General features: G+C 48.2%; 1 protein-coding gene across 2 annotated transcripts in view; it reads right to left on the reverse strand.

Moving 5' to 3' along the window:
- PDE6A (phosphodiesterase 6A, cGMP-specific, rod, alpha) overlaps positions 1–15,862 on the reverse strand; it is a 76,342-nt gene continuing 60,480 nt past the window's right edge. For both annotated transcript variants that reach the window (XM_004686878.2, XM_004686879.2), the window contains 5 exons: positions 7,605–7,668; positions 7,269–7,343; positions 3,513–3,596; positions 1,836–1,983; positions 1–233 (listed from right to left, as the gene is read on the reverse strand). In XM_004686878.2, the coding sequence (XP_004686935.1) occupies positions 154–233; positions 1,836–1,983; positions 3,513–3,596; positions 7,269–7,343; positions 7,605–7,668 (451 nt within the window). In that variant the 3' untranslated portion in view covers positions 1–153. The remainder of the gene's footprint in view (positions 234–1,835; positions 1,984–3,512; positions 3,597–7,268; positions 7,344–7,604; positions 7,669–15,862) is intronic.

Genomic DNA, 15,862 nt, shown 5'->3' on the forward strand with positions numbered 1-15,862 from the left:
TAAAAGAAACGTTTGAAGCCACTAGGTAAGAGGCAAGCTCACTTCTCTTGCAGCTTTTCATTCTGTGACTCATTTGCTTCTCAAGAAGGTGTGTGGCTTGGGTGTCTCTTCCCATGAAGGCTCGTGGCGTTCTGCTTGAGAGCCCCATCCGGGCTACTGGACGCAGCAGGACTTGGATGCAGGAGCGCCACCTGCTGGACCAGGGCTCCCACCAGGCTGATTCCCAGAGGCTACTGCAGTGAACAGGAAAGAACACTCTAGGTGAGAGGTGTCTGTCCACCCGGGAGTGGGCTTTGCAAACTCGTGGGCTTTCAGGGGCCAACAGATAACCACATGTGTAGAAGGCAAGTCAAGTGCAGGAGAATCAGAGAAAGTAAGAAGATCTCTTTACACTAAGAAAAATAGCACAATCAGATGATAAATAGCAACCAACCCTTGACACCAATGTCTGGGAGACAACAGGGCGTTGTAGAGACTGTGATAAATGGGGAGGGCCTCAGTTCTATCCAAAGGGACACCAAGTATTTGCCATCATACACAGCTGCAAGCTAGTATGGTGGGACCTAGACTTTTTTTTTTTAAAGAAATGTTGGAAATGCAGATTTTTTTTTAAAATCTGAACTATTGCAATTTAAAAATATGCATTAAAAAAAAAAACCAGAACAAATGAAATTAGCTTGTAGGCTGCAAGTGTCCAGACACCTGCCACTAGCCCCAGTGACAGTTTGAGTAAATTAGAAAAAAAGATGCTTCTTCCTCAGGACTTTTTCCAGAAAATTGTTATAGTGAGTGCCACAAACCTACAATGTGTACCTTCTCGATGACCCCCCCCCCCCCCCGGGCTACGAGAGCAGAGCAGCCAGGCCTGGCTGTGTGTGGAGGGGTGCTGTACAGAAGACAGCTAAGGCGAAGCAGGGACTAGCAGATGTGCCCTGTGAGGGAACCAGAGCCGCACCAGCAGTTAAAAGAAATGCTTTGGGAGAGAGGGTTCATCTTGTTGGTAGGGAGAAAGGAGAAAGGTTTATGGCCCCACCCCCACCCCAGACCACAGAGATCCAAGACGCCAAAGACTACAAACCCCACATGTCATCATCACTGAAAGGAGGATGTGGGACCTGAGGGTGGAGCCAAGCAGCCAGGCCTGGTGCAAAACCAGACATGTGGGCCTTGGGGGCCTTGGCTTTCTCTGGTTTTCAGTGTGCTAGTGCGGTTCCAGCTCAGGAGGACTGGTTGCACCCATTTATCTCCCCACCCCTCCCTGAGTTATTGTTTCTTCCTTTTCCCTTCTTTTGTAAATAAACCCTTTATTAACCTTTTCATGTGTGCCTGTAGTTGAGTCTTATTATAAGTCCCTTTGAGGTGGCTGGGTAAGGGCCCAGTGTCAGGCCACCCGCTTCATATTGGGGTTGCCCTGTAACACTGTCAGTGGGGAAGAAGAGTGAAACAAACCAAAGAATCCTACTATTTCCTGAAGGCAGGACTACGGTCACTGTTGGAAGTTAGGAAGGACTAGTCAGTTCAACAGGGCTTTCTAATCATAGTACCATGCGGCTGTCATGTAAGGTAGCAAGCCCGCTGTTACCGAGAACAGACTCATGTACTCATATAAGGGGACTCATGGTGTAGGTAGGATACAGACAGCAGACACGAGTCTGGAAATCCAGCCTCTAGTAATTTCTTCAAAGAAGTAAGGGCTTGGCCATGACATGCCACTGCTGTGAGCCCCAGCAGCACCCCCATAAGTAGAATGGGAGCAATGGGTAGCCTGAATGAGACCCCCTGTGAAGCAGGCACTCAGCAGGGGTGGACAGGAGCTCCCCACCCCCTCTGTAGACCTTGCTTGGCCGCCTGCTGTTTCTGCTTTTCCTCCTCCAGCGCCTTCATCCTCTCATCATACTCGTCTGCCAGTGCCTTCCACTCCTTGCGGTTGTTGGTGATCCCGTCCAGCATGGGAGTGATCTCCTCATGGAAACGGGAGAATTCCTGGAAAAGAGAACACTGGAGTGGGGGGCCAAGGCCCGGGTCTGGGCTGGAGGGGAGGCAGGTGGGCCTTGGGCGGGTGGCAGGCTCAGCTTCCTGTCCCCCGGGGCAGCGGATGTTGGCAGGCCTCCTGTCAGCAAGATCCCACTCTGACCGCTTAAAATCCGGCTGCAGTTCCCTGCAGGCTCCTTTCCAAGGCTTTCAAATCCCTCCCGAGTTCTCCCCCTTCATCCTTTGAACCCTGGATTTCAACCCCTGAAGTGTGTCCCCCCTCTATGGGAAGAATACACACTCTTTCTTCCCTTTGCTGAAAACTTCTAACTTTCTGATGTTGCCCTGCAGCCTCCATGAAGATGTCACTTCCCAGAAAGTGAAGTCCCCCATTAGAAGCTCTGAAGCCCGGACCCCACGTGTTTCTCCACATGCCTGGCCCTCTGAGGGGCTGTGAGCTAAGATTAGACAGGGGCTCTCTGCTTGGTTGCTGGGTGGCCTGGACAAGCCAGGGCCTGGGACCAGGGAAGCTGGCGAAATGAAGATGTCATGAATCATGAAGAGGATTTTTAAGTTTTTATAACTCTGGTGGAAAAAAAAATGCCTTTGTTTTATACTCATGAAACTATTTATCTCCTTTAATCTACAGAAACTCCTGTGAGGTAAGAAAACAAGATTCATCACATTGAGATGTATAGGTGAAGAAACTGAGGTGCGGATAATGGAATGGATTTGCCCGAGGTAAGAAGAGAGGCGCCACACCCAGGCTCTGACACTGGCCATGACCTTGGGCAGGTCCCCCAGAGTTGGCCTCAGCTGAGCAGTGAGGCATAGGATACCTGCCTCCCTGGACTGTTGTGAGGCACGTTAGGCACCCAGCCCAGTGCATCACAGTCTTGTCCAACACCATTTGTGATGATAGTGGGGGCCAGTGGCCTGTGGCTCCAGAGACCTCTGCTACTCCACAGCTTAGCCGAGACATACTCGTCCCTCTGAGCCATTCTCCTTCCCGGTGGGAGGCTTCGGCTGGTGCCAGAGAGCACCAGGCCAGGGTGCAGAAGCCACACTCAATCCTGTCACATGACAGCATCAGGGCCTCTGGCCCTGTCATTTCTCAGCTCTGATCTTTGCTCACGTGTAACGCGGCCATTACCAAAAGAACAAATCCATGGATAGATTTGGAAGTGGTGGGTTTCTCACTTGGCAAGAGCTGAGGAAAAGTTTCAGATTCTCTTTTGACAATGAGTTTGGGCTATCGGAGCACATGTCTAGCAGTCAGGGGAGCCAGGAGGCAGAAGTCTTTATGCTTTCTTCCCTGTCTGAAACCACTCTTTGCCGTTGGTCCAAGGCAGGTTTCTGAGCAATTGGGGGAGGGAGGGTGAGATGCCCGGGCTCTGCTCTGCGTGTGCAATCACCCAGACATTGGCTAGCCGTCCGGGCACCAAAGCCATTGGTGATGAGAAGAGCTCTGTAAAATACCACCCACTGGTCACTACCAGGGTTCTCATCCTGATGTCATTAGAGACCATTAAAGGGCCTACCTTGTACACGAAGGTGCAGACGAAATCGATGAAACCAACCTGAAGCTTGGGGAGCTCATCTGCCTTATTTCTGTCCATCATGGGCTGCATGAGGGAAGAGAAAGTTCACTGCTCTGCCCCCACCTGACCCCATGTGGTGAATTAAGGGGGACCAGCTCCACCTGGGAAGCATTGTCACTTAAAAAAAAAAAAGCCGGCCCTCCCTGGTGGTGCAGTGGGTTAAAGCCCAGCACAAAAAAGCTTAAGCCACTTGTTCATGAGTTCGATCCCCGCCTGCCCTGGAGGAGATCCACATGGCACGGCAGACCTCTCCTGGCCCGCCCGCTGCTCCCCTCAGCAGTGTACTTCGTAGATCTGCCTGTCCTGTACCCCCCTCTGTCCTGGTGAATCCTCTCACCCTCCGCATCTCTGACCTGTGCCCCAGTTCTGTATGAATAAATAAATAAATCTTTAAAAAAAAAAAAAAAAAAACCTGAAACTCATCACTGGTCCAGACCTGACTAGCAGCTTGCAGGAAAAGTCATAGAAGATGTTAAATGACACCACCAAATCCACAACAAAATACCCAGCGTCTTCAACAAATACATGGCATGGGGGGACAAGAGAGGAGGGGGAGATGCCACAGTCGATAGAACTGCAGAAACTGTAATAGTAGCCTTGTGGTGCCCGGTTCTCAAGGTGGGGGCCCTGGGGGGGGGCAGCATCAGCTGGGACTGCGCCGCGGAACTGGCTCTGGCAGCCGAGACTGGCATAGTCCTGCTTGGGGTTTAAGAAAACAAGAAAAAAGAAACGCATGCCAGTTTTGGAGACACGCGGGTCAGGTTAGAGCCTGGCCAGCTATCCAGATGCAGCTGGGCTCACCTGCCCAGCGCTGGTGCGAGAAGGTGGGAGGCAGGTTGGGTGCATTACTGGGGTTGAGGTTTTGAATCCTGAGTTGGTTTTGAAAATGGATCAGACAGATCTGAGCTCCCGCTGACACCAATTTGGTGTGAGTGTGCACCTGCACCCTAAGTTTTGGAAACAGCAGATTTGGAAAGTGGGCCAGTCAGGTTAGAAAGGTGGGTACCGCGAAGGGGGACATAAGCAGAGAATTAGGGGAGGCCAGAGGTTCAGCTTGACAGAGGAGGGGCTTGGAGAGGAGCTAGACAGGGAGGCTTGGAGCCAGCTTGAGAAGAAGGCCTGCCTCAGTCTGGGAAGGCTTCCATCAGCTTGGCTGGATTCGAGAAGGTTTGACTCCGCTTGGAAGAAGCTTCAGAAGGAGACCTGACTTCCAATTCAGGAGGAGACAGACTTCGGCTGTAGACACTGCGGTGCGGTGACCTCAGCAGCACCTGTGACTGACCCACCTGCACAGGTGAGCTGGTTGCGGTTCCCGCTGACTGTCGCGTCCAGCTTCAGGTTCTCATCTGAGGGCTCCAGCATCCTGCCTAAGCAGCCTTTGCCTGGACACTGGACACCTGACCCTGGGGATACCAGCAGGAGCAGGACAGCAGCCACGGGAGGCCTTAGGAACACAGTCCTTTCCCCATCTCCCTTGTATAAACCCTGGCTGTTGTTGAAGCCTGAGGTTGAGACAGGTCTGGCAATTGTGAGCGCGTAGATGAAGAATCCACAAACTAACCCCCCACCATTGCACACTTTCATAATCAAAGGGAGTTGGGTCCTTGATTGGATCCTAATTTGAACAAACCAACTGACTTATTTTTATTACTCCAACAGGGAAGTTAACTGAGATTGGAGATTAGAAGTGAAGAATTGTCACTTATTTTTGTGAGTGTGACAGTGACATTGTGGTTGTGTATGTTTTAAGTTATTAACTCTTAGACACATGAGTGTATTTATGGGAGAAATGATATTAGGGGCTTTCTTTCAAATACTTCAGCTACATCCCCCAGCCCCCAAAATGCATGGCTGAGGGGAAAAGGATTTTTAAAACAAGGATGCAAAGCTTTATTTTGAACCTGGCTGAATGACACTGGAGTTCATTAGTATATCTATGTCTGAAGCTTAGAGTAGAAAATTTAGGATGGAAGTTTCACGAGGCCAGAAACTAGAGGTGGGGTAGAAATGATTAACGAATCATTAAACCAGCCAGGGAAGATCTGTGGGCAGAGCGAAGCTGGGGTGCAGCTGGGGGGAGCTGGGGAAGTCACAAAGAAGCCCCAGTCCTTACAGATTAACCCAACCAGAATTTAGAAGTGGTAGATTCCACAATAGATAAAATTCCACAAAGGTATGACCTCCCCAAAAGCACACTGTTTAGGAACAATTCCTGCCCTGGCAAAATGCAGGCCTTGTCCCCAGACTGCCCACCTGGGTCTATGCAGGGGGCACTTTTTCCTTTCTCTTTTTCCTAATAAACCTGCAGCCTTTGCCTTTTTCTGTTTTTGCAAATGCCTTTGCTGTATAAACTCACCTTTTGCTGCTGAGTGGGAAACTGCGGAAACCTTTCTCAGAGAGAACCCAAAGACCCTCTCACTCACTGAGTCCCAGTGTCTGAGCCCCATCATCTACACTTCAAAGTGTCAAAAAAAGAAAACAGGTACAAATCTTCAGCCCCGTGCTGTTCAAGTAAGGAGACTTGGGCCCTCCCTGGTGGCACAGTGGGTTAAAGGGCAGCACTGCGAAGCAGGCAGCAGCAGCTAAAGCCACAAGTTTGATCCCTGGCCCTGGAGGTGACCCACATGGCGCAGCAGACCCCTCCTGTCTCACCCGCTGCTCCCCTCAGCAGTGGACTTCGTCGATCTGCCTGTTCTGCTCCCCACTCTGTCTCTGGTGAATGCTCTCACGGTCCCTGCACCTCTGGCCTGTGCCCAGTTCTGTATGCATAAATAAATAAATCTTAAAAAAGACTTGCCTGCCCTTTATAGTCCTCTACTCGTCTCAGACCCTGCCTATACCCCATCTTTGCACACTCAGGTTTAATTCATCCACATATCCATGATTCTGCTCCAGAAAATTCTCCCCTTTAGCCCTTCTGTGGCCCATCCTCACCCTGGCTCCTGGAATCAGTGACCTCTCTTAAAAAAACCACATCTGGGCCCTCCCTGCTGGCGCAGCGGGTTAAAGCACAGCACTGAGAAGCTAAAGCCACTTCAGCATGAGTTCGATCCCCGCCTGCCCCGGAGGTGACAACATGGCGTGGCAGATCCCTCCTGACCCACCCGCTGCTCCCCTCAGCAGTGTACTTTGTCAATCTGCCTGTTCTGTTCCCTACTCTGTCTCTGGTGAAGCCTCTCGCCACCCCTGAGCCTCTGGCCTGTACCCCAGTTCTGTATGCACAAATAAATAAATCTTAAAAAAAAAAACCAAACACATCTAGTCGGGAGTTGGCTGACCCAGCCAAATCCACTATCAACATCTATAGGCTTTCCACCTCCAGGCTCTCTGCTGTCAGAACAGGGCCAGGAGAGATAAACTTCTAGACCATTGAAACTAAAGGGAAATCGATGCCTCTTTCCAATCCTAAACTTAGCTGAGTGAGCAAAGGATACACATGAAAGCAGGGTCTCAAACTTTAGGGGGACTTCTATTCCGGAAGGCACCTGTAGCTGGGTTTCTGTTTAGGTAGGCCTAGGTTGGGGCCTGTGAATTTGTATCTCTCATATGTTCTCAAGTGACGAAGTTGACAGTGGTCTAGCAACAACACTTTAAGGTCAGCTCTGTGTCAGGTGACACATCTCAGTTGGGGCACAACTCTCCATCAGGCTGTGATCACACAGGCCCACAGCACACCCAGGCCCTCTCACTACTCACAATGGGGTTCTGTTGCAGCACTGTGCGCTCCAGGTCACCTTGTTCCCAGAATTCAGCAGCAACCAGCAATGCCACCTGCAACAGCGACCCCCACCCCCAAGATGTCAAGTCCCAGCCCACAATCTTCCCACTCAGCGCAGCCAAAACTAAAACCCCCCTCGTCTCCTTCCCACACCCTGCCAATTTGTTGTCGCGGTGGAGAAGCCCTAAAGCAGGGTCCTTGCCTTGGCAGAGGATGGAGCAAAGGCCAGCGGCCTCTGCACTGGGAGAGTCCCAGTCTGGTCAGCAGCTGTTGCCAAGACCAGGCCCCCTCCCGTGTCACCAGGCGTCACTTACCTTGCTCTGCACCTCCCAGGGCTTGGTGATGGCTGAGAGATCACAGGCAGTCATCATCATGGCCCTGGGGACAAGGACCCCGTCAAGGTGCAGTCACCACAGCTTAACTCACCTCTCGCTCTTCTCTGCACCCCATGCGAGAAAGGCTCACCTCTCCGCTGCATCTGGAGCTCAGGTTTCAAGTGAGACAGAGACTGAGACCCTTCCAGGAGGTTGATACTGGACAATTGCACCGGCCTCTCAGTTTCCTTGTTTGTGATAATCACAGTCTTCCCTCTCAGTGTGGTGCAAATTAAGTGAGATAATGCTGTAAGTGTCTCCGCATAGCTGGTGTAGGTGCATTGGAAATATTGGTGATTCTCATGAGCATGTTTTGGATTTTTATTATCTGCCAAATACTGCTCTAGGCATTTGATTATAACTTATGAACATTGATTTCACTTCAATCTCATGTCTGCAGCATTCTTCCCTCCTGTCTAATGTAGAATAATGTTTGTCAGCCTTCTTCAAACCTCCCCTCGCCACTGTCAAAAAGCCTTTGTAGGCAACTCTCTGTAGTCACTCCACTAGGAAATTCTCAGACCACAGACACGTTGGTGATCTGTTCAGAAAGTCCAGACCAATTATAATACCTACGATGTCTCACTTCTCCCTCAAGAATGGCTTGTTGGCCCTCCCTGGTGGCACAGCAAGTTAAAGCACAGCACTGAGAATCTAAAAGCCGCTTCTGCATGAGTTCGATTCCCGCCTGCCCCAGAAGTGACCACATGGCGTGGCAGACCTCTCCTGGCCCGCCCGCTGCTCCCCTTAGCGGTGTACTTCGTCGATCTGCCTGTTCTGCTCCCCGCTCTGTCTCTGGTGAAGCCTCTCGCTGCCCCTGAGCCTCTGCCCTGTACCCAGTTCTGTATGCACAAATAAAAAAAAAAAAGAAGAATAGCTTGTTGACCCTCCCTGGTGGCACAACTGGTTAAAGGCAGCACTATGATGCTGTTGGCAGCCACTGCAACACAAGTTCAATCCCCAGCCAGGAAGCTGATCCACACGACACAGCAGTCCTCTCTTGACCCGCCCACTGTATTTCAGTCAACTTGCCAGTTCTATGCCCGACTCTGTCTCTGGTAAATCCTCTCACCTCCCCCGCCCCTCCCACCTCTGGCCTGTACCCCAGTTCTTATATGCATAAATAAATCTTTTTTTTTTTTTTAAAGAATGCCTTGTTGTCCCATTGGGGGGTAACATCACTTCCATAACATCAAAATGCTTGACGTAGGGAGAAGTATGACCTTGGTCACGGTGAGGAAGCCTGCCACTAAGAAGTAGAGGATCGGGGCCTCCCTGGAGGTGCAAGGAGTTAAGTCTCAGCACTGTGATGCTAACCCTGGCCACTGCAGCCCAAGTTCGATCCCCAGCCAGGGAGCTGACCCACATGGTGCAGCAGACCTCTCCTGTCTCACCCACTACTTCCCTCAGAAGTGCATTTCAGTAGATCTGCCTGTTCTGCTCCCCATTTTGTCTCTGGTGGATCCACTCACCCCCTGCATCTCTGGCCTACACCCCAGCTCTTGTATGCATAAATAAGTAAATCTTAAAAAACAAAACAGCAGAGAATCTGGGGTGCTAGGGGGTAATTCTGGGGTACTCGGAGGATCTTAAAATACCTTGGAGGTAGAAATGGTGTGGAAAATGGACCTGAGAGGTCTCCCCCCTATAACTCTGAAAATAAATACAGTGATGTAAAGCAACTTTCCCTCCATAGATAAACAAATAAAAAGTACAGCAACATCGGGAAAAGAAAGGATTAAGGAGCTGCACAGTAGTCAGGAAGTCAGTCAGGTGTGATTACATAGTAGGTACCATGCGAGGCAGAAGAGGAATCTGAGGTTTTAAGAAACAGGGCGCTGTGGCTTGAGTGTCGGGTGGCAGTCCAGGGCCACGTGGGGTGGACATTAAATTCCGTGGGGGCATGTAGGCTGGATCAAATAGGCGGCTGAGAAAGAGTGAAGTTTAGGAGCCGGGCCCTGACTTCTTCGGAGCTGTGCTGCGGGGCGGTGGGAAAGGCAGGCCGGAGGGTAGAAGGAAGGAGGGGGTGCTAGAGGGCCTGGGGTGGGGGGTGCTCCTGACCACGCAGTCCACTCAGTGCAGGCTGCTGGGAGTGCCCCAGGGCAGGCGATGGTGGGGAACGCCGGGTCTCTGCGCCAGCCATGCTCATTGGATGATTTCACAATTTAGCAGATATCAAGTCAGTGGTTGCATAAGCTGATCTGGAGGCCTTTAAGAGTTACTCATAAAATATTAGCAGGTTTAAACATTAAGTAACACAAGAATCACATGATCCTTTAAGTAAATAAGCTTTCAAAACTGCCTGTGTTTCTTAGTTACACCTTTACGCTTTGTCATAACGTCAGAGGACGGCCAGGCTGCTTGTCAAATCTTGTATGCCCATTGTCAAATGGATTAAGAAAATGAACGCTCGGCTGTGTGTGTACTCAGAGCCACCGGCTCCTGTTTCTCCCCAGTGTCCACACCGCAGGTGCCTGGGTGTGACTTCGGGGGGCGGGGGCCTTCTGTTTACTTTCCTTGGCAGTAGAGATCCTGGGAGCAGGGGTGTTAGGGAAACACACAGACGTGTTTTATAGTCAGAGATACCAGGTGGCATGGAGGGGGTGGAGAATGGGGCCTCGGGAAAGCCACCACACTCCATCGCCTTTACTCACACTGGGCAGGCCTTGGGGCCCCGGAGAAGCCTGCAGCAAAACCAGCCCCTTTCATCACCATCAGCTCAGGGGCAGAAAGGAGCGAGGGCAGACCTCGTTTTATTGTACATTGCAGATACTGTGCTTTTCACCAATGAAAGGGCAACCCCATGTCAAGCAATTTCACCCTTTCCCCAACATCATGTCCTTCCTGTCTCATCCCACATTTGCTAACTGATACTATTACACCCTTTTTCATTACTGTTTTATTTGTTACGATGACCCATGATCAGTGATCTTGGCTTGCTCTTAGAATTGTTCTGGGGCGCCACAAACTGTGCCCATACTACATGGTACATATGTTCCGACCGATCCACCCAGCAGCGGGTCCCTGTGTCTCGCCCTCCACTGAGGCCCTGCTCCCTCAGACACTGCAGTATTGAGATTAGGCCAACGCAAGCCCTGTATCGGCCTCTCGGTGTTGCAGTGAGAGGAAGAGTCCCATGTCTGTCACTTTAGATCAGACACTGGAAATCATTAAGCTTAGCTGTGGTAGGCTGGACGCTAGTGCCAAGTCAGCCAAGTGCCAATGCCAACGAAAAGTTCTAGAAGGAAATGGAATGTGCTTCTCCAGCCAACACAAGAAAAATAAGAAAGCAAAACAGCTTTGTTGTTGTGAAGAAAGTTGTAGTACATTGGATAGAAAATCAACCAGCCACAGTCAAAACCTAATCCAGAACCAAGACCTAACTCTTTGTGCTAGGGGTGGTGGGGAGGCTGCAGGAGAAGATTTGCTGCTAGCAGAGATTGGTTCATGAGGTTTAAGGAAAACAGCTCCATAACATGAAAGGGCAAGATGAAGCCAAGGGAACTGATGAAGGTGGTCACATCAACAACGATGTTCACTGTAGATGCAACAGCCTTCACTGGAAGATGTTGTCGAGGACTAGGACAGCTGTGGAGGAGTCAATGCCTGGCCTCAAAGCTTCAAAAGACGGGCTCTTGATGGGGCTAATACAGCTGGCAACGTGAAGCTGAAGCCAACGCTTATTTACCACTGAGAAATGTCAGGGCCCGTAAGAATGCTGCTCAGGCCACTCTGTTCTTTCGTAAAATGAGCTCGTCATATTAGGTTGGGTCATAGGAAGTTGATTTTGTGTTAAGAGCAGTTGAAAGTCAGCAATTTCAGTTGGGTCAGGGTAACAATGGGCAATTGTGACCATTACATAAGATGATTTTTTTAAAGTGTCTATTGCCCTCATCTTCACCACATCAATCATTTGTTCAGGGTCACCCACTTATAGAGAGGGTGACCCAAGCTGTCTGAGCTCCTGCCCCGACCCTTTCCCAAGACAAATCGCCCTTCTGCTGGCTGGTAGGCTCCAGGCAGTCCCCTCCTGACTCCTTCCTTCCTGTCTCTTGAAAACATTCCGGCCAGCCTGCAAAAGCATTCTGACACTCTGGATTTACACCGGGCCTGCAGGGTGCAGCCTGAGGAGGCTGGGGGAGGACCAATGGCCTGAGAAAGCTATGGGTGTGCAGAAGCGTGGGGAACTCGATGCTCCCTGAGTGCCTGTGTTACTAGGTAAATCGCATTTTGTCTCCGGGCTTAACTTCCCCCACTTGAAAAATACTAGATTGGCAGGTGACAATTTTTCTGTAAAGAGCCAGGTAGTAAATATTTAAGGTTTTGTAGACCATGCAATGCGTAGTGTGCCCCATTATGATGTGAAAGCAGCCACAGATATATCAAGGCAGAGTCACCATCCTTTCCTGAGTACCTATGGCCTAAGATACACTTAAGGGCTGGAGAAAATGTTTTCATTTTTTTTTTAAACCAGAAGGAAAAATTATGTGTGTGTATATGTGTATATGTGTGTGTGTATACATGTATATGTGTGTATATATATATATATATGTGTGTATACACACACACAGACACACACATATATATCAAAAATGTCGCAATGACTTTAGTCTGGATTACATTTGTCTTTCTACCAGTACAGTCATAAGCTAGGATTTTAATTCTTTATTCTTTATTTTAACGGAGGGAGGGGCTGGGACACAAAGGCATCTAGGGTCCTTGAAAGCCACAGAGTGTCCCTCCAGAAGAGGATACAATTTTATTTATAGGCACTGAAATTGGACTGATCAGATTTGTTGATCAGAACATATTGATCTTCTTTTGATATTCGTGTAAGTATTTAGACATGCACCAGCCATTCTTAGCTGTGAGCTGTACAAAAACTGGTGTCAGGCTCATGCCCCACCCTCCCCCTCAGCACTGGAGTGGAACTGTGAAGGCTTTGATGAGGATCCGTTGGGGGGAATCACTCATTCTAGAGTTATGTTAACATCTTGGCCCTAGAATAAACAAACTAGAGTGGAGTAGCCCTGGTAGCTATGTAGGAATGATGACTCACAGGAAGCTGTTACTGTTGTCACCCTAGTTAAGCAGATGAGGAAACTGTGGCACTGAGGGTAAAGTAGCCACTTTTAAGAATGTGGGAGCTGGGGCCTCTCTGGTGGTGCAGGAGGTTAATTCTCAACACTATAAAGCTACAGGCAGCCACTGCAGCATGAGTTTGACCCCCCGGCAATGCGCTGACCCACATGGTGCAGCAGACCTCTTCTGTCACGCCCGCTGCTCCCCTCAGCAGTGGACATCATCATTCGGCCTGTTCTGCTCCCCGCTCTCGTGTCCTCTCACCCTCAGCCCCAGAACCTCTAGCCTACACCCCAGCTCTTATATGCATAAGTAAATAAAATAAATCTTTAAAAAATGAATGTGTATGTGGTGTTTATATTTAATATACATATATAAAGTCTTTATGATCACTCTAGCATACTCATGGGCAATCAAATATACCCACCAATTGAAATTATATAACTAAAGACTTTTTCTTTCCTTGACCATAGACCTCCAAGTGTTAGAATTTTCTTGATGTTTGTCTCAATGAGATGGAATGGGATTACTTATTAAAGCCTGGTTTGTGAATGAATAGTTCTTACTGCTAGACTGACACAGGATTCTGTATCTGTTTGGGGCCAATTTTTATAGATATAAGTAGTGAGAAACCTACTCCTTCCTAGTGCAAGGAATTTTGTTACAATAATGTCACTTAATTCTTTGAATTCTTCCAAATTAACTTAAAAAGCACACTGCAATCATTATTCTGAGTGATGATTCAATTAGATTCTTCTTAAATTTTGTTTAAAGCAAACATTAAAGTCATTCACTTCCTCGATTTCTGGGAAACATTCCACAAATACTTGAGCAAGACTTCTCATACGATTAATTATATGCCTGACACTTTCTCTGCAGTATCACCCAAGATACTCAGAATGGGTTAGGTAAGTTAAAGCATTATTAATTTTAATACAACTTCTCATGTTAGAATTTTAATAAAATTCTTTTGCTTTATAATAATTTTAACTATGTTTTCATGAAAACTTTGAAGGAGCAGATTTGACTCATTTAATTTGTGGGAACATTTGCCACATAACATAATTGGAAATGTCAGCTTTTACTGTCACCTAAAGTAAGGAAATCAGACTTGTTTCTGTCAGAAAGAATTTGACTTCATTTTTTAATTCAAATAAGCACATTAGAATGTATCCCAAATAACTTCCACCTTGGTTTTTTTGATTTTTGATTCTTGATTCTTTTTTAAAAGATTTTATTTATTTATGCATGCAGAGCTGGGGTACAAGCCAGAGGTGCAGGGGCTGCGAAAGGATTCACCAGAGACAGAGCGGGGAGCAGAACAGACAAAGTACACTGCTGACAGGAGCAGCGCGTGAGTCATGAGAGTTCTGCTGTGCCACGTGGGTTAGCTCCAGGGTGGGGATTGAACTTGCACTGAAGCCAAGCTTCACAGTGGTTCAGCTTCACAGTACAGCGCCCCAGCCCGCTGAACCACCAGGGAAGATCTAATTTTTTATTCTAATAAAGGAAAAGCTAGGTAGACAGGTGGGCATACAGGTAGGTAGGCAGGTCGGTAGATAGGTAGATAGGCAGAGGCATGGGTGAAATCAGAAGCAACTACCTTCAAGAATTATTATCCATGCTCCTTAGTCCTGCTATCAGGAAATAGGCCCCCCACATTCTGTGAAGGAAGTAAGATTGCTCATTGGAAAATGACTTAGTTCCTGCTGTGTTGCTATACAAGTCAAGACAAAATTCTCCTTTTTCAAGGACAGGGAAGTTCAGAAATGCCCTCTTGGGTTTATAATACTGAGATTAAAAAAGATTCTGAAGACAGCAGTATCAAATAATCGCAGCGTTTGATGCCTCAGAGGTCTTTGCACCAGGAACACTATGCTACAGGATAATTCCAGAATGAGCGAGTTCGCTTGTATTTTGTAAAGTGGGAGTAAAGAGTGAGGGAACTGATAATGCCTCACTTACTATGCTTTCCTAGGTAGTATTGAGGTAGTATTGAAGGTAATATTGAGAAAAAGCATATCCATTCTTTTGATACCATCCATGGCCATATAAATCTTAGAAGGCTTTGAGTTCCCTTCCAGTATGCTGCCTCAGTCTTAAGACTTCCTTGGCTTTTAGTAACTAAAGTCCTTGGCGATTTTAAAAAAAATTAAACAGTGTAGCTTAGAGAAACTTCCTACCATTTCTTTGTAACGTCTGTGAGATACACATTGCATTCAGTCTTCCTGTAACCCAGGCTAAGTGGCTCACTTACTCTCAGACTTTAAAAACCACAAATGAAAAAGAAATACACCTGGCTTTCTCTTAGAGACTTGCATTTACAGATGAGTAACAGAACAACCTTGAGCTGAGCCCTAAAGCAGATGGAAACTGAAAATGCAGAGAGAGAAGGAGCCCCCAGAAGGGAACCGTGAAAAAAATTGCACCCTGGTGCTGGGTTTCTATTCTAGGCAAAGCCTTTCCTAGTTGGTTTGGATGGAGGGACCTTTCCTCAGTCCTAAGGTCACTGCACTATGGTAAGTTACTTCTCTAGGTCTTTGGCCTCTGTCTCCTGAATTTCATAGACCCCCTTATCTCCAAAAAGCTGGAGACTTTAAAATTTCCAAATAATTATCATTCAAGGGTATAAGCCATTGGAATGACAACCTGTGACAACCAGTCATATCTCGAGTTAGCAAAATTCTACTCCTCCAGGTGCCCAAACCTGGGCCCTCGCCAGCAAGAAATAGTTCCAGAAGACAGACTTTCCCCCATTGCCTGGGAAGAATGGAGGTTGCGATATAGACGGAGGAGGGAACTTTCGCCTCATGGCGACCACAGGTTCCTTGTCCTTGCCTTGTGTGTCTTGGCTTTGCTCCTGTTATTCTTGTAGCCAAATCAGAACACCAGCTACAACCAAATGGAGGTAACAGTAAGACATCGCACTACTGGTAGCACAACAGAACAGACCCATCCAGGACCAAATTTGAAAGAAAATAGGGCATGAATTCATTTTCTGGAAAATCCCGCCTATTTCTCTGAAGTGCTGCAAACGTAGATCTGTTAGCCTCGCCTCTTCCCGGCAGTGGGCTATGAAAGTCCCTCTCTTCCCCGGTTGGGTACACAGCCTTGGT

The sequence above is a fragment of the Condylura cristata genome, unplaced genomic scaffold, assembly GCF_000260355.1.
Source record: "Condylura cristata isolate star-nosed mole 26May11 unplaced genomic scaffold, ConCri1.0 scaffold00021, whole genome shotgun sequence".
Lineage (NCBI taxonomy): Eukaryota > Metazoa > Chordata > Mammalia > Eulipotyphla > Talpidae > Condylura > Condylura cristata.